Genomic DNA, 20,014 nt, shown 5'->3' on the forward strand with positions numbered 1-20,014 from the left:
GGAAGAAGAACAAAGTTGGATAATTCATACTTCCTGACTTCAAACACTGCAAATCTACAGTAGTCAAGAGAGGTACTGGCCTAAAGATATGTGGCAGACAGAATTGTTACCTCCTCAAATATTTCTGTGTCCTAATCCCTGGGAATATGTTACCGTAAACGGCAAGGAGAATTTATAAATATGATTAAATTAAGGATCTTGTTTTGGGGAGATTATTCGGGGTTATTTGGGTAGGCCCAATGTAATCACAACGGTCCTTATATGTGAAAGAAATGAGCAGAAAAGTAAAAGTCAGAGAAGAAGATGTGATGACAAAAGCAGAGGTCAGAGTAATATGAATATTGACTTTGAAGGTAGAAGATGGCCACACATCAAAGAATAAATGAAGTCTCTAGAAGCTAGAAGAGACAAGGCTTTAGAACCTCCAGAAGAAGCACAGCCCTGCAAACAAGTTGCTTTGCCCTAGTGAGACCATTTCAAATTTCTGACCTTCAGAACTGTAAGAGTATAAATTTGTGTTATTTTAAGACACTAAGTTAGTGGTAATTTTTTACAGAAGCAATAGGAAACTCATAACAAACACACTGATAAATGAATAGAATTGAGAATTCAGAAATAAACCCTTAATATTATTGTTTTTCAACAAGGTACCACGACAATTCAATGGGGAAAGAATAGTATTTTCAAAAAAGTGGTGCTTGGACAACTGGATATACACATGACAAAGAAGAAACTTGGACTTCTACCTCACACCAGACACACAAATTAACTCCCAATATATCATAGACCTAAATGTTAAGAGCTAAAACTACAAAATTCTTAGAAGAACACAAAGGAGTAAATTTTGAGTTAATCAGTAGTTTCCTAGATATGACATCAAAAGCACAAACAACAAAAGAAAAAACAAACTGGATTTTTAAAAGTTAAAAGCTTTTGTACTTCAAAGACCACCATCAAGAATGTAAAAAAATTGAGGCGCCTGGGTGGTTCAGTCGTTAAGCGTCTGCCTTCGGCTCAGGTCATGATCCTGGGATCGAGCCCCACATCGGGCTCCCTGCTCCGCGGGAAGCCTGCTTCTCCCTCTCCCACTCCCCCTGCTTGTGTTCCCTCTCTCGCTGTGTCTCTCTCTGTTGATTAAATAAAATATTTTTTAAAAAGGTAAAAAAAAGACGCTCAAAAATTAAAGAACATATTTGCAAATCATATATCTGACAAAGGACTTGTACCCAGAATAGGTACAGAATTTCTGCAATCAATAATAATAAATGACACAACTTTAAAATAAGCAAAGGAGCCAAACAGACATTTTTTCAAGATATACCAAATGGCAAATATATATACATATATATATGAAATGATTCCATACAATTTTAGGATAGTTTGTTCTAGCTCTATGAAAAATGCTGGTGGTATTTTTGTAGGGATTTCATTAAATGTGTAGCTTGCTTTGGGTAGTATAGATATTTTAACAGTGTTTTTCTTCCAATCCATGCGTATGGAATGCTTTTCCATTTCTATGTGTCCTCTTCAATTTCTTTCATAAATGTTCCGTAGTTTTAAGAGTAGGTTTATTCCTAGGTATCTTACTATTTTTGGTGTAACTGCAAATGGGACTGATTCCTTGATTTCTTTTTCTGCCCCTTCATTATGGGTATATAGGGTGCAACAGATTTTTGCACACTGATTTTATATCTGCAACTTTGCTGAATTCATGTGTGAGTTCTAGCAATTTTTTGGTGGAGTTTTTTGGGTTTTCTACATAGAGTATCATGTCGTCTGCAAAATAGTGAAAGTTTGACTTCTTCCTTAACAATTTGGACACCTTTATTTCTTTCTGTTGTCTTATTGCTGAGGCTAGGATTTCTAGTACTATCTCAAATAGTAATGGTGAGAGTGGACATCCTTGTCTTGTTCCTGACCTTAGGGGAAAGACTCTTAGCTTTTCCCCATTGAGGATGATATTAGCTGTGGGTCTTTTGTATATGGGCTTTATGATGTTGAGGTAAGTTCCAACTATCCCTACTTTGTTGAGGGTTTTTATCAAGACAGGAAGCTGTATTTCGTCAAATGCTTTTTCTGCATCTATCGACAGGATCATATGGCTCGTATCCTTTCTTTTATTAATGTGATGTATCACATTGATTGATTTGCAAATATTGAACCACCCCCGCATCCCAGGAATAAATCCCACTTGATCATGGTGAATAATTCTTTTAATATACTGTTGAATTCAATTTGTCTAGTATTTTATTGGGAATTAATGATGTCAGGCAGGAATGATGTCCAAAATCATTAATCATTCAGGAAATGTAAATAAAAATCACAATGAGATACCACTTCATACCCATTAGGAAGACAGAGAATAACAAATAATCAAAAAGACGGATAATAACAAGTGTTGGTATGGATGGGGAGAAATTGGGACCCTCATACATTGCTGGTGGGATTATAAAACAGTTCCGCTGGTTCCTCAAAATGTTAAACATGGAGTTACCATATAAGCCAGCAGTTCCACTATGTCCTTATCCAGCATTCCACATTTCCTCACTCAGCATTAAAAAGGGATGAAATACTGAGACATGCTATAACACGGATGGACCTTGAAAACATTGTGCTAAGTGAAAGAAGCCACTCACAAAAGACCACATAATTCATGATTCCATTTGGCAAATCTAGAAGGGCTTGAAAAAGAAAGCTAATCGAAGGTATGGGAAAAGATTATGCACAGTTCTAAGTACATAAAAATGAGCAAGACAAAACTGCATGGATGTAGGTCTTGAATTAGTATCCTTCAGCAACCAATGTAGAGGTTTCAAGAAATAGAATTATGGCTCTGATTTTGGATCAAGTTACTAAATGCTACTAGAACAGTGGGAGGATAGGGGTATAAGGGAACCAATCAGGTACTTAGTGGGAAAATAGGTCATATGTTCTTCTCCTATTCTCTCTATGGAATGAGGCTGAGTGAGAAAGGTTAAGTGCCCTGGAGGAAGTTAGATGAAGGGAGAAAATGGGAGAAATTCAAAGACTAGGGTGTTCTAAGAACAGCTATAGTAGTAGCAAGGGTAAAGGGAAGTTTAACAGACAAAAGATTTTGGTCAAAGTAAAATGTATGAAATTATGATTTATGAGAAAAATTCATGGTGTAGCTATGGGAATGGATGGTTCCAAGAAAGTGAACACAAAATTAACTGGAGAAAATAAAGGCTAGAATTTAAAAATGATTGTTTTCTACAGGTACACCGAAACTTTCCTCTGACAGGGAAAGGGTAGGGATGACAGTTGTGAAAGCTGTCTCACAGTTGTCAAAGACTTCAACAAGTGAAGGGAAATGGTTAAGAAGTCAGTAAATGACATCAATAAGAAAAGGGAGGAGAATGGGGTAGCCTAACTGCATGAGACCCCAAAGAGAATGGTTTTTTACCAAAGGCTGGAAGGGGGATGCTCTAAAAGCTGCAGTGGGAAGCCAGGTAGTTTGTAGAGGGCCAGCAAGAGCTCTGTTCTTGGGCATGGCATCCTCATGGTGTTCTGACCCTTGGCAGAGCTTTATTATGAAGAGAGATATCTCAAAATTAAAAAAAAAATCCCTACTTTAATAGTATTTTGATAGGGAAGAGAATGTTATTATATAACCAAAAAAACCCTCAGACTTGAGATGAGAAGCAGGTGGTTTGTTTTTTGTTGTTTTGTCTTAAAAAAATTGTGAGATAAGAAATGTTTAGTCATGTCTTTTGCCCATTTCTTGACTGGATTATTTATTTTTTGGGTGTTGAGTTTGACAAGTTCTTTATAGATTTTGGATACTAGTCCTTTATTTGATAAGACATTTGCAAATATCTTCTCCTATTCTGTTGGTTGTCTTTTGGTTTTGTTGACCGTTTCCTTTGTTGTGCAAAAGCTTTTTATCTTGGTGAAGTCCCAATAGTTCATTTTAGTTTTTGTTTCCTTTGCCTTTGAAGACATGTCTAGCAAGAAGATGCTGCAGCCAAGGTCTCAGAGGTTGTTGCCTATATTCTCCTCTAAGATTTTGATGGATTCCTGTCTCACATTAAGGTCTTTCATCATGTTGAGTCTATTTTTGTGTATGGTATAAGAAAATGGTGCCGTTTCATTCTTCTGCATGTGGCTGTCCAATTTTCCCAACATCATTTGTTGAAGAGACTTTTTTTCATTGGATATTCTTTCCTGCTTTGTTAAAGATTAGTTGACCATAGAGTTGAGGGCCCATTTCTGGGCTCTATTCTGTTCCATTGATCTATGGGTCTGTTTTTGTGCCAGTACCATATTGTCTTGATGACTACAGCTTTGTAGTAGAGCTTGAAGTCTGGAATTGTGATGCCACCAGCTTTGGTTTTCTTTTTCAACATTCTTGGGGCTATTCAGGGTCTTTTCTGGTTCCATACAAAGGAGGTATACAAATGGCCAACAGACAATGAAAAAATGCTCGACATCACTCAGCATCAGGGAAATACAGATCAAAACCACAATGAGATACCATCTCACAGCAGTTAGAATGGCTAAAATTAACAAGTCAGGGAACAACAGATGTTGGCAAGGATGCGGAAAAAGGGGAACCCTCTTACACTGCTGGTGGAAATGCAAGTTGGTACGGCCACACTGGAAAAACATTGCACTGCTAGGTATTTACCCAAAAGATACAAACATAGTGATTCAAAGGGGCACATGTGCCCCAACGTTTATAGCAGCAATGTCCACAATAGCCAAAATATGGAAAGAGCCCAGATGTCCATCAACAGATGAATGGATAAAGAAGATGTGGCATATATATACAATGGAGCATTACTCAGCTTCAAAAAAATGAAATCTTACCATTTACAATGATGTGGATGGAACTAAAGAGTATTACACTACAGGAAGTAAGTCAATCAAAGAAAGACAATTATCATAGGACTTCACTCATATGTGGAAATTAAGAAACAAGATAGAGGATCATAAGGGAAGGGAGGGAAAAAGAAAATAAGACAAAATCAGAGAGAGAGACAAACCGTAAGAGACTCTTAACAATAAGAAACAAACTGAGGGTTGCTGGAGAGGAGGTGGATGGGAGGATGGGTATCTGGGTGATGAGCATTAAGGAGGGCACTTGATGTTAAGGAGCACCAGGTATTATACGCAACTGATGAATCACAAAACTTTACCTCTTAAACTAATAATACACTATATGTTAATTAGTTAGTTAAAAAAAAGAAATATGGTTTCTACACAGACTTGTTTCTTGAAGTTAAGTGTGTAGTACTTTCCTTACGCTTCCACACATACATTTGAAAACACTTCTATATCCATGAAAGAACATGTTAGTTGAAGGATGATTTCTACACAGACTTGCTTCTTTGAGTTAAGTATATGGCAATGTCCTTATGCTTTCACACCTATAATTGAAAATGCTTCTAGCTCCATGAATAAAGATCTTAGTTGAAAAAAAAAATAGTGAAAGGAACAACAAAATCAGAGTGAATCTATTATTAGTGATAAACTTGACTGAATAAACTGAGTAAAGCCAAATTTTGGAAGCTCAGCTTTGAAGGCTAATAAGTTTTATTTTATCCTAAGGTCAATAAACTCACTGAAGATTCTTATCAGATAGGTAATATATTGAAATTAGTGTTTAAACTTCGTTAGAATGGAGAGGAGGAGGTAGCAGCAAATCACTTCTCTAACAGTTTCCAAATGTGTTCTAGCTGAACTGGAACAAATATAAAATATCAAAATATTCAGGGCGCCTGGGTGACTCAGTCGTTAAGCGTCTGCCTTCGGCTCAGGTCCTGAGGATCAAGCCCCGCGTCTGGCTCCCTGCTCGGCGGGAAGCCTGCTTCTCCCTCTGCCGCTCCCCCTGCTTGTGTTCCCTCTCTTGCTGTGTCTCTCTCTGTCAAATAAATAAGTAAAATCTTTAATAAAATCTAAAATATATATCAAAATATTCACTAAAATATACTAACATTGTATTTGATTCATTCATTGATCTAGCTGCCGACTATTCAGTACCTATCATGTGCAAGGCTATCTGCTAGATTCATTTTTCCTTTAGCAGGCAAATTACTGGTGACTTAAAATTCTATCTGTTCCTTAACTGCCTACCAAATCCTAATCTCAAAATCCCAGGAGAGAATTGTGGAGGAAACTTTGTATATTTATGACAATCTTAGAAAAAAATTAAGGAGTAACTATTAATGGGTCATCAATTGCTTTTGTTCATAAGGGGAAAAAAGAAAGATGACAGTAGTATCTCATTGTAGATAATCTTCTTCAGTGCATCTATTTTCCTCACTCAATTTTAATCCCTTGATAAATTGCAGAATTTACTCCAAGAAGTTCTCTCAAAACAAAATTGAAAAGGCAGTCTCAAGAATGTTCTTTTAAACTCTTCTTACTCAAAAACTAGTAGGTCTGTCTTATCAAATAGTTTTGCCTCTAGGGAAAAAGTCACCATTGCTGTGTTCTTTTTCATTAAATCATTCCTCAGTAAATAAAAGAAGTGAAATCAAATTGTTTGTTTTGTAACCAAACAAGAAAAAAACACAATCATTAGAATGAAGAATTTATCTTTTAGAATGGAAACTAATCAAATGATTTAGAAAAATTCTTTTGTATTCTAATCATCAAATACAAAAGATACATATTTACAGAGTCAAAAGGCCTCCAATGACTCTATAAATTGTAAATCTGTCTGTCTTCCGTAATACCCATATTCTATTCATATAAACCTTAAATAAATGCTTTAGTGTAGCAAAACCCACTAGAAAAAATCATAAGCTAAGATTCAATTAGTAAGATGAATTTTGCTTCAAAATGCATTTTCCATCCAGAAAGAGAGAAGTTTTCCTTTCAGGGGTTATCCCCCACCTGGACAGGAGTTGGTATTCTAGGGTAAATCTCTTGCTATAGAAACCTTATGTGCTATTTCTTTCACCTTTACCTCATCCTCAAGCAGGAAAATCTACTCTGAATCCAAAGGCTGAAAATCAGAGTACCACATTGGACTTGAAATCAACTTAATGACTGCATCTGTTAAATAGCTAGTGCTAACTTCATCATCACTCACCGTAATTCTTGACCCTGAATGGCTCTCTAGATGCTCACAATTCTGTTTCTAGTATAATATAATGTTTTAGGTAATGAATGGAAATGACAATGAGCTCTCTATTATATGATATAATAAAGAAATGGGATGGTTCACTGATTAAATGATTTAGCTAACCGAGCATTGCAGTATGTACTAAGAAATGCATTGCCATAAAATCTGTGCTAAAAATTAATATTTCTATAAAGATTTAAAGGGCATTTTAAAATCTTTTAGTACATAATTATCATTATTTTACAAAACAGTCAGTTAAAGATAGGCTGCAAGTTCAAAAGAAACAAAACCATTTACGACAGTGTTTGCCTATTGGGAAAAGGCAAATTCTGAGCAATTAGAACTTGGGAGAGTAGAGAGCAAGCAGTCATAATAGTGTGATCGGAGTAAAGGCCAGAAGACTGGGTATATTGCTGATAAATGATCAAGTATCCACAAAAGTTCATTGTATGGCCTTGCCTATACCTACTTCAAGAGAGATCCTAACTCCTTCCTTCTGGGGTGTCGGGAATAGCCAGCACTCCTGTACATAATGGTGGAAACATGACTCCAAACTTTGCTGTGAAAGAGAGGAGAATGCAAGGGGGTCAACGCTCAGAGACAAGACCTTTTGCTCTTCTTTGCTCCACTTTTATGGGTCCTTCAGGATAATCACAAATCCTTATCACTGTTTCTCAAGCATGTGATGTGTGACAAGGGGTCTTACTGGAACTAGGAGAATCTGTTTATGGGAAAGATATGCTAATCTGCATGTTCTAGGAGTTCTGCTAAACATAGCCTAAGGGACAATGCAGACATCTCTTAGATCACAGGGTGGCTGTTTGGGCTGAGAAAGCTTCAGGACGGCCACTCCCGGCAGCATTCCTACGCCAGAGTTGTCACACAGGCCTCGGCATTCCTAAAGCCTATGCCCTTCTCCGAAACCTTCCCTGCCCCCAGTGGCCTCCGTGTTACATTTTAGCAAGCCAGGTATTATGGCTGGTTTCATGCTCTACATTAAGCCCAACACTGCAGAGCATGCTGGGCCAGGTGATGCACCCAAGCATTATAGGGTGATACTCAATGTCATGACTTCTCTGGTAGTGAGGGTAATCGCATCCCTTACTTTAGGCCTGAGGTTTTTTCCTCTCAACATTTTTCCGGGCTAAGGTGAAGCATGGAGTAATAACTGCTTGATTCCTTTGCCAACTTTCTCTAAGCCTCTAAGAAACTTCCACATTTTATGGGGTAGACTATTTGCAAATGATTTCCAAATCAAACATTGACGATAGCTCGGTTAGTGCTGGGTTTGTGGCCCTCTGCTGCATTGAGTTGGAGCCAGGACTTTATATACGCCTTCTCTAAAGACCTGTGCAGTGAATTTCTCTCACTTGCCAGGTTTCTCATCATCACAAGACAACAAATGCCTTAAGTACTTGGAAACCCCAGTAGTCGAGTTCTAGAATAGGGTCACATTTCAGAAAACTTAGTTCTGACTCTAAGAAATTTAAGAAACTCAAAAATTTTAAAATTAGACTAGATCCAAACATATAATACACTTATTAAAATGCTTTTCACTCTCCTCCTTAATTCTCTGCCCTAAAATCTTCTACGGGCTATAATACCCCAAATAGAGAAAATTTATCTACCCCATTTCTTCACTATCCTGGTCTCTGTCATTCATGCCCAGACAAGGCCTTTATCCAGTATGTACTTACTCAGTGTGGCACTCCCTTCCCATGTAGCCCCTGAAAGCCATATTTGGGCCTCCATGAACAGTTATCTTGAGAATCAGTCACAATTTTAACTGTAGTCAGCCCTCTTTTCTCTCCATTCTGGAGTCTGAATAATCAGAACCTAATAATATTTTTCAGTACCTGGATATATTAGTAATGCATTCAATGGTGGCAGACTTTGGCCACAGTGATGAACATAACCCTTTATACCCATTTCTAAGACTCGAGGTTTTTCCCAAACAATTGAATCAGTAATCGGTGATCACCACATTCAGGAACACCAATGTTATTTGCCTATATCCATTTTACCCCAACTGCTTTTCTCTCTAAGATTTATTTCCTTATTTTTAGAGAGAGAGAGCATGCGCAAGCAGGGAGAGGGACAGAGGGAGAGGAAAAGACAATCCCAAGCAGACTCTGTGCTGAGCCAGAGCCTGACACAGGGCTCAATCTTACAACCCCCAGATCATGACCTGAGCTGAAACCAAGAGTCAGTCGCCCAATTGACTGAGCCACCAAGACACCCCCAAAACTACTCTTTTTAATGCTAACTCAGAGGCCACAGGAAAGGAATTTGAGATCTGCTTCATTTAAAATATCTTTTTTTAGGGGCGCCTGGGTGGCTCAGATGGTTAAGCGTCTGCCTTCAGCTCAGGTCACGATCCCAGGGTCCTGGGAACGAGCCCCACATAGGGTTCCTGGCTCAGCGGGGAGCCTGCCTCTCCCTCTCCCTCTGCCCCTCCCCCTGCCAATGCTCTCTCTCTCTGTATCTGTGTGTCTCAAATGAATAAATAAAAAATCTTTTAAAAAAAATCTTTTTTTAAAAATCTTTAAAACATCCCTTTTATTAAACTATATGGGGAAGGAGGGGTCATTTAATCTGTGGCATGGGGAATCCGTCCTGCCGAGAAAATGAAAACAATCTCTGCTTTTCTCAGTATCATCCACGCATGCTGCTGACTGGCCTTCTTCCTGAAAATCGTTGATTTGCATGATGAAGTACTTACTTGGCTTTGGTGGAGTTTTTTTGAAACTCAAAGGATTTCTTATGTTGAAAAGCTATTTTGTTTGCTTTTGCATGGAATGCATTTATTTGAGAGATGTAAACTTCTGGGACTTGTGGTAAATTTGAAATCTTAATTCTGCTGCATGATCTTCAATGGGTTGTTTGGTTGGAGGATTATATTTAGCTTGAGATGAAATCACCTCGATTATAACAATTTTTGGAGTACTAATTTCACATCTAAACTGAGGATGCAGAGTCCAGGTACGTGGACACCTAGGAGGCTGCACATGGGATAACTGATACAAATTCCTTTTTGGAAATAGAAAAGGTTCTTTCACTTCTTGCTTCGAGCTGTTCATTGGCCGTTGTTAGATCCATGGTAGTGATGTCTCTGTGCACTTTAATTTTTGTCAAGTGCTTTTAAATTATTTTTAGCTAACTCATTTACATTGCTAACAGTGTAATATTTCAATATGCTCGTTCATCCTTTAACGATACCCAAATAGATAGCAGAGTCTTTACTGTGTTACTCAGCAAAAGCAGTTTTATCAATGAGCTAATTTAAGATTTCAAAGAACATCATTTGGATGAGCTCAACTTTATCATTTAACATTTATTTCAAGAGAGTCAGTAATAAAATATTTTGTTTGCTTTGGGAATTCTTTAGTATGATACTTGTTGCACCAGATTGACTTTTAAAAAAAACATCTGATTTTCACTAATAAATGTGAACCTCCATTTAGTCCTGTGCTAAAGGACAGGAGGTATGGGCTGGCATGTTATGGGCACAGAATATTCTGAGCTGAATTCTGAATAAGTTTGTTTAACCAAAGGTTATTGATTCCTTGAGTCTATCAAAACCTTATCATGTGTTTTGCCACCTGTTTGTATCCCTACCTTCCAACTGTACCTGCAGCTCACAAACAAAAAGTCTAAGAAAGAGGGTTCAGAAAAGAAAATAAAGAATTTACCTCCACCTGAACCAGACTTGGACACCAAAGGGCAGCTTCTGTGGCATGGGATAGGCAGATCGGAAACACTGAAACTCATCTGCCACTTTTACATCAATGGCCATAAAAGATCTTCCTGTAATTTCCTTATATCAGCATTTCTTAGTATTGTCTGCCGATTTGAGTTCTCACTGTTAACACATTTTTGGATTATCCCATCACCATTTATTGAACAGTCTACCATTGCTCAGTGATCTGTGATAACCTGTCCCATATGGGCAATAACAGGATGGGATCCTGTAGGAACTCTCTATTCTTTTCAACTGGTTAATTGTTTCTTCCTGGCCAGTGCTACACTACCTTAATTACTATTACTGGATAATAAGTTATGGCACCTGACTGAAGTCCCCTTACCTTGCTGTACTACTTCAGCACTGTCTTGACTATTCCTGAGCCTTTGTTCTTCCATACAAATTATAGAATTAAATTGCAAAGTTCTATAAAAACTTATTTTTATCTGAAATACAATTGCATCTATATATTAATTTAAACCTTTTGACATTGAAATTAAATTGTTCTGACCTACAAAGATGACAATTTCTTATGGTTCTACCTAAAAGACTGAAGGGGAAACAAGTAACTCTAATAATTGAGTCTCTACTCATGAATATCATGTATACTATGGCCTGAAAATTTGTTCCCCCCCCAAAAAAATTCATATGTTGAAATCCTAACTCCCAAAGATGACAGCATTAGAAGGTGGGGCCTTTGGTTGGTGCATAAGTCATAAGGATGGAACATTCATAAATGGGGTTAGTGATTCATAAAAGAGACCCCACCGAAGTCCTTAGCCTCTTCCACCATGTAAGGATACAATGAGAAGGTGAACCGAGAAGAAGATCCTCACCAGAATGCAACAATGCTGGCACTTTGATCTTGGACTCACGGCCTCCAAAGCTGTGAGAAATAAATTTCTATTTTTAAGCTACTCAGTCTATGGGTAAGCTACCCAGTCTATTCTGTTATAGCAGCCCAAATGAACTAAGACAATGTATCTCTCCATTTACTTGGGTTTTCTTCAATATCTTTTTTTTCCACAAGGCAAGTTGTTTGTCTATTCTTTAAAAAATATTACATATTACAAGATACTAATGTCTAAGCGGACCTAACCACATTTACATTTTTAAAAAATATGGCATCTATCTTGTAGCAACACTAGTTGACCCAACCTGCAGAAACCTATAAAAGTTAAGACGAATTCAGTTGATCTGGAGGTGAAGTTGTGAAAGTGCTTCCGTAGGAAACTTACTGCAGAGAGAGAACTGCAGGTGGTTCCATCAGAGACACGTGCATGTACTTTGAAGCCTTATACTTCCCCCTAATTTCTTGCTGTGATCGATGGGCTATATCAAGGCATGCTTTATGCAGCTCGCTCAGGCAAGGCACGATTTCATTTAATGAAGAGCCTGTAAATGCAGCAAGGGTTTCTGGCCAGAAGTGTGTGTTCACAGTAGAGTTGGCCAGGCAATAAGCTGCTGCAGCTATCAATGAAGGAAGATATTTCAAGAATGGGTCAGCTTCAGGAAGACTCAGTTCTGCTACATACTTGGCCAGATTCTCAGTTCTGACGCACACTCCTTGTCTCCTTAAGTACTGAAGGAGAAACTGGTTGGTGGTTGGCACTGTGAGATCGAAAGCCAGGACTTTCAGGATCAGATGTTCCATTCTTAGCAGTTGGCGTTTTGTTTAAGTATCATCAGTTATGTAGACAAACTCGTCTACTTCAGGTGGATATATTTCTTCATATTTCGAAGCCAGAAGAATAGCTGCTGTGCCTACAAGCTGCAATTTCCCTCTCAGAATAGACATGCATGAAAGAAACCTGTCCAGGAAGTTGATAGCCAGGTAGAGAGTCTCTGTTCGAAGCTTATACTCTTCGCCGACCTCAACGAGCCAGTCCACCAGAATAGTTCACATGCCTTCTGTGATGTCTGGTTGCTTCCTCATGCAGTGTGCTTCAGGCCTCTGTCTTATTTCAGCTTCTCTAAGGTACTGATGAATTTCTTCAGCATATTCAGTCACATTTATCACATCTGTACCAAAATCTGATGCATCTTCAGACTGGGAATGGAGAGATGAATCTACCACCACTGGGGAAACTGTGTTAAAATCCAGCAGGAAGTGAAGGTCTGACTTGAGTGTGCTGGTGTCTACCTCATACACATCCTCAAATGTCATCTCCTCTTTCCCTGTACAGCTGTCTCTGTCCTTCTGCTCAGACTCATCCAGGTAGATAGCAAATCCTTGCTTGACTGGCTCCTGGACCATGCAGTATCTCATCCATGTAGATATCAAATCCTTGCTTGGCTGGCTCCTGGACTGAGAGCACTTTCTTTCCAGCTGGAGGGAAGACATTTTCTGATCCAGAGAAACACCTGATTGTTGGGATCCCCTGACCACAGGTCCTCCTGTACTGCCCATTATCAGTCAGCACTGTTCTCTGTGGGCGATCCTGGCCGAGCTGGGCTCTGGTTATCATCTGACAGGCATCAGGACCTCGAGGCACTGGAGCTAGGGCTACTCTGCTCTTGGAGCTGCTGCGATGCAGATCCTCAGTCTCTACAGAATGCAGAGCAGACCTCGTTATTCTCAGCCTTGTATCTTTTTATGTCTCGAACAATTAGCAAATGCACTCTTCAATATCTTTTTGAGGACCCCTTATGATTTTTCTATTCAGATCTTAAACATATAAATGTTATAAGATTTACTCCTAGGTATCTTACTTTTCCTTTTTTCACTTTTTTTCTTTCCGCTATTGTAAATGCTACCTTCTTCTTATTATTACACTTTCAGTTTATGCATATGTATGGAATGCAAATTGATATAAACACTTAAATGCTTATAATAGTTAATCTTCAGATTCTTTGTGGCTTTCTTGTAGATAATCATATCATTTGTGAAAAAAATGTATAATGTACCTTTGATTTGAAAATTGATACATGATTTTTTGGGGGAGGAGGAGCAGAGATTATTATTCTTGGTAAAATGACATGACATTTTATCTCCAAATAGGAGCCCTGAAGTTTCAGGATTGTTTTTGTTTAACTTACAATCAACCTCTTTAATGGAACTTCCCAGCTTTTACAAACCAAAGAATTTACAATTGATTGATTTTTAACTAGATCTGATCATCTCTATTTATCATCAGGAAGGTTTAATTGTTTATACTTCTATCTCTTTGGATTTATGTCAACCATCTATTTTGTTTTGCCTGATTAACTTTCGTCTTTCTCCATGGATTACTTCCACTGGATTCATCCAGTCTTCTTTCATCTACCTTTTCTATTGGTTTTGAGTTACATAATCTATTTCTATTTCAAATGCCTTCTTCCAATCAATGCAAGGTCCTTGGAACATTTTCTTTAATGTCTTGATTTTATCACTGCCTCCTCATTTCAAATTATTGTCAATATTTTAGTTTCATTTTTAAAAATCTCCAACTAGGGGCACCTGGGTGGCTCAGTCGTTAAGCGTCTGCCTTCAGCCCAGGTCATGATCCCAGGGTCCTGGGATCAAGCCCCACATCGGCTCCCTGCTCCGCGGGAAGCCTGCTTCTCCCTCTCCCACTCCCCCTGCTTGTGTTCCCTCTCTCACTGTGTCTCTCTCTGTCAAATAAATAAATAAAATCTTTAAAAAATAAATAAATAAAAATCTCCAACTAGTTAGAAATAATTTTGTTATATTTTTGTCAATATTTATTTGAATTATCAATTTCTTTACAAGACATGGTTCTTTGTATTCCACTTCTTAATTGATTTCATTCTGAATGATGAAAATCTTCAGCAGTTTTTCAGGCTTATCTATAACAAAACTTCTCACAAACAAAATTAAATGTGTTTACATTCCATGCAATCCCCATCAAAATACCATCCACTTTTTTCAAAGAAATGGAACAAATAATCCTAAAATTTGTACGGAACCAGAAGAGACCCAGAATAGCCAGAGGAATACTGAAAAAGAAAAGCAAAGCTGGTGGCATCACAATTCCGGACTTCCAGCTCTATTACAAAGCTGTCATCATCAAGACAGTATGGTACTGGCACAAAAACAGACACATAGATCAATGGAACAGAATCGAGAGCCCAGAAATGGACCCTCAACTCTATGGTCAACTTATCTTTGACAAAGCAGGAAAGAATGTCCAATGGCAAAAAGACAGTCTCTTCAACAAATGGTGTTGGGAAAATTGGACAGCCACATGCAGAAGAATGAAACTGAACCATTTCCTTACACCACACACAAAAATAGACTCCAAATGGTTGAAAGACCTAAACGTGAGACAGGAGTCCATCAAAATCCTAAAGGAGAACACAGGTAGCAACCTTTTCGACCTTAGCCGCAGCAACTTCTTCCTAGAAACATCGCCAAAAGCACGGGAAGCCAGGGCAAAAATGAACTATTGGGATTTCATCAAGATAAAAAGCTTTTGCACAGCAAAAGAAACAGTCCACAAAACCAAAAGACAACCGACAGAATGGGAGAAAATATTTGCAAATGACATATCAGATAAAGGGCTAGTATCCAAAATCTATAAAGAACTTATCAAACTCAACACCCAAAGAACAAATAATCCAATCAAGAAATGGGCAGAAGACATGAACAGACATTTCTCCAAAGAAGACATCCAAATGGCCAACAGGCACATGAAAAAGTGCTCAACATCGCTCGGCATCAGGGAAATCCAAATCAAAACCTCAATGAGATACCACCTCACACCCGTCAGAATGGCTAAAATTAACAAGTCAGGGAACGACAGATGTTGGCGGGGATGTGGAGAAAGGGGAACCCTCCTACACTGTTGGTGGGAATGCAAGCTGGTGAACCCCTCTGGAAAACAGTATGGAGGTTCCTCAAACAGTTGAAATTAGAGCTACCGTTCGATCCAGCAATTGCACTACTGGGTATTTACCACAAAGACACAAATGTAGGGACCCGAAGGGGTACGTGTACCCCAATGTTTATAGCGGCAATGTCCACCATAGCCAAACTGTGGAAAGAGCCAAGATGCCCATCGACAGATGAATGGATAAAGAAGATGTGGTATATATACACAATGGAATATTATGCAGCCATCAAAAGGAATGAGATCTTGCCATTTGCAACGACGTGGATGGAACTGGAGGGTGTTATGCTGAGTGAAATAAGTCAATCAGAGAAAGACATGTATCACATGACCTCACTGATATGAGGAATTCTTAATCTCAGGAAACAAACTGAGTGTTACTGGAGTGGTTGGGGGTGGGAGGGATGGGGTGGCTGGGTGATAGACATTGGGGAGGGTATGTGCTACGGTGAGCGCTGTGAATTGTGCAGGACTGTTGAATCACAGTTCTGTACTTCTGAAACAAATAACGCAACATATTTTAAGAAAAAAGAAAAAGAAGAAGATAACAGGAGAGGAAGAAAAGGGGAGTATGTCAGAGGGGGAGACGAACCATGAGAGATGATGGACTCTGAAAAACAAACTGAGGGTTCTAGAGGGGAGGGGGGTAGGGGGATGGGTTAGCCTGGTGATGGGTATTGAGGAGGGCACGTTCTGCATGGAGCACTGGGTGTTATGAACAAACAATGAATCATGGAACACTGCACCAAAAACTAATGATGTAATATATGGTGATTAACATAACAATAAAAAAATCAAAAAAAAAAAATTAAATGTGTTTATTTTGCTCGTGGTCTTAAATGATAGCTTAGTGGGTTTAGAATCCTAGATTGAGGGCACCTGGGTGGCTCAGTCGTTAAGCGTCTGCCTTCAGAACAGAGTCCTGGGACCGAGACCCACATCGGGCTCCCTGCTCAGCAGGAAGCCTGCTTCTCCCTCTCCCACTCCCCCTGCTTATGTTCCCTCTCGCTGTGTCTCTCTCTGTCAAATAAATAAATAAAATCTTAAAAAAAAAAAAGAATCCTAGATTGAGTGTTGCTTTTCCTCAGCACTTTAGACATCTGATTTTAGTCTCATCTAATGTCTATTGGTAGTACTACTATTAATAGGAAGTCTGTTGTCAGCCTAACTATATTCCTCTCTGGAAGAAATCTCTTTTTGTCTCTGGACTTCATTTTTGGGTTGTGGGGGTTTTCTTGGTTTGTTTGTTTGTTTGTTTCACCATAATACATCCTAGTGTGGTTGTGTATTTTTATTTGTTTGTTTGTATCTGGGAGTTCGTTTGGGTTTAGTGTTAGGTACCCATTATGATTTTTGAATTTGAGGGTTCATATCCCTCTTCAATTCTGAAAACTCCCTAGTCATTATCCCCTGGAATACTGTCTCCCCCTCTTTTATTTTCTCTTTCCAAATACCTCATTCTATCCCTTCATTCTATCTTCTGTTTTGTTTTGTAGGCATAAGAACTACTACTGGGGAAGAGGTGAAAGAGGAAAAAATAAGGAGATAAAAGGTAGAAAAGACAAAAAAAACCTTAATGCAAAAGATCTGATTGATAAGACAGAAAGGCTAGAGTCGAAGCAAAGAGAGCGCTCTAAGCACTCTAAGGAGTGAGGTAGAGCCCATCAATCAGGAAGGTCCTGATGGCTTGTGAGACCACAAGGAGATTTTATCCAACAGACAGTATAGAGCCATTGAAAGATGTTAAGCCAAAGGATAATAGCAACAGTGCAGATATTGGATAGGGATAAGGCAGGCGGAACATGAGTGAATTCAATCAGAAATTATCATACTAATCCGGACTGGAACTCACACTGGCCTGGACTATGGTGGTGGCAACAGGTAGAGAGAGAAGTGGATTGCTTCAGAAGAGGTTGAGTGGGAGTTGGAACTCCAAAGTATTTTTTTAGTCTTGTGTCTCATTTCTTCTTTACCAGTTAATGATGTTGTTCAATGTACCCTCGTGCCTGCCTACTCTTTTGGTGTTTTGGGGATCTGTTTTTGAGAATTACTAAATATATTTGTTAAAAGTAGAACTTTCTGATTTCTTATCCATATGACAGGCAGACATATAGATAGAAATGTACATGAGGAGGTAGTTGTGGTGATGTCAATGGACATTTATTTCAGCAGATTGAGTTATCTATCGGAGATCTATCTGATCTCTGCAGACTAAGTCAGGCTGTTCTGTCTGTTCTTCTACCTCTAGGAACAATTACACCCAGGGGATTCCTCAAAAGTTTCAGCAAGAAAGACTTGCACTCTCCTAACTTACGCTCCCCCAGGAAATGAGAGGAGAGGAACCTATAGATTTGTGCCGAACATGTCACCTTATTTTTTTTTTTTAAGATTTTATTTATTTGAGAGGAGAGAAAGAGAGAGCTCATGAGCAGGGGTGGGGCCAGAGGGAGAGGGAGAGGGAGAAGCAGACTTCCCACTGAGCAGGGAGCCTGATGTAGGGCTCAAAAACAGGACCCTGGGATCATGACCTGAGCCGAAGGCCGATGCTTAACCAACTGAGCCACCCAGGCACCCCCGAACAACTCATCTTATTAAAACTGCCTTTCAGGGGTGCCTGGGTGGCTCAGATGGTTAAGCATCGGCCTTCGGCTCAGGTCATGATCCCAGGGTCCTGGGATCGAGTCCCGCATTGGGCTCCCTGCTCCTTGGGAGCCTGCTTCTCCCTCTGCTTCTCTCTCTCTCTCTCTCTCTCTCTCCCTCTGTCTCTCATGAATAAATAAGTAAAATCTTTAAAATAAATAAATAAATAAATAAAAAACGGCCTTTCAGAGTGATCTGAAAAGGTCTGGGTACTTTATTCCCTAGAGATTGCTGTGGGTTCCTCCACTTAGGAGGGAAAGATCTAACAAAAGTTTGTTTCTAAAATTCAGTTTTAGGGATTATGCAATTTCACCACTAAACTTGTACCTTGCCTTTAAAATGCTTCAAACCCTTACTTTTCATTATTTTGAATGACTAAAAATTCTAAACTTTTGATGAGCAAGGTTATTTTTCTTTTTTTCTCACCTTTTAGTTTCCCCTTGACTTATGATAACTCAGAAGAACGTTCTGATTTCTTTTAATTCCCATTAGCTACACTTCCTTCTTTCTGTGAGCTCTGTTAAGATCCCAGGGAAACGGGCATATCTATCTAACTTTTATTTTTTCTTTTATAATGGTACTAATATATCTTCCATATAAGCAAGTAGCCAGAAGTTTTGACCTGATTAAAACATCGAAATGATGGCATCAAGTTTGGTAAACTGAAATAATTTGTTGAATCTTTTAAAGGGGAAAAAAAATCCTTTCTCCAAAGATGATGATCCATTCTTTCCTAAGAAAATCTTTGAGGCAGTTGTCACATCACCAACCCCGCTTTGGTCACGCAGAAAACCTCACAAAAGCTCTGCTCATGTGGTTTTGTAGCTGTTATTGGAAACAAAAGTTCCAAAACCAGTTGGACACAAAGAGAAGAAAGTAAAACTAGCCACTGAGGCCTGAAATGCCAACTTTCACCATATGTAGTCCCACAAGAACCAAAAGGGAAAAATAATCAAAATAAAACACAACAAAGCTAGAATCACAGAATCAGGAAGATAGGATTTGCTAAAGAGTTTCACCCAAAGCTATGAAAATGAAAATCACTTTTACACAGCTGTCTCCCAGACCATAAAGGAATGTATTATTACGATTGGCATTGATCTGATTAGTGTATTTACATATTGCATCCTTCCTTCTGCACCACTCCCAGTCAGCGGGGTGTCCAGTACATTAAGAGTAATACAGTTCTGGAGTTAAAATAAAGTAAACACTCCCAAAAGTCTTTTATCTTCCCCTATGCAATTAAAACAACTTGTAGAATATAGTACAGCATCAAAATGGGTTGGTTTCATTTACAAAATCATAGATTCTATTTGTTTTTTGTGCCCCAAGTTTTAATAGTTTGTATAATAGATTAGTCCTTGAGTACACACACACACACACACACACACACACACACACACAGGTCCTTAATGGTATAAAGGGAAAATTGTAAAGCAATTAGCACCCTATTTAGAAACAATCCAAAATTACAGAGTATTGTTGCCTTGCAACCTCAATTAAAGCTGTTAACTCAAAAGATTATGGTAGAAAAAAGGAGAAATAGTAGAGCAGACATGTAAATTAAAACATGCTCCTGTGTATAAGATCTAATGAAAATCAGTCCAAGTCTAAAGGAAATCCAGCAGAAGACCTAAAAGGAATCAACTAAGCATGGCTTTTCAACTATCTTTTTGGTGGACTATCATGTAGCTTGTTTTTCTTAGG

The 20,014-nt window shown here is 38.7% G+C and overlaps 1 protein-coding gene across 1 annotated transcript; it reads right to left on the reverse strand.

Moving 5' to 3' along the window:
• Window positions 1-12,069: 12,069 nt before the first annotated feature.
• On the reverse strand, window positions 12,070-14,218 carry LOC113925370 (cyclin-A1-like). The gene is given in 3 exon segments (XM_027600057.1): window positions 12,070-13,053; window positions 13,109-13,361; window positions 14,208-14,218. Coding segments are annotated over 3 exon segments (1,248 nt in total).
• Window positions 14,219-20,014: the final 5,796 nt, after the last annotated feature.

Source organism: Zalophus californianus, chromosome 2 (assembly GCF_009762305.2).
Source record: "Zalophus californianus isolate mZalCal1 chromosome 2, mZalCal1.pri.v2, whole genome shotgun sequence".
Taxonomy (NCBI): Eukaryota; Metazoa; Chordata; class Mammalia; order Carnivora; family Otariidae; genus Zalophus; species Zalophus californianus.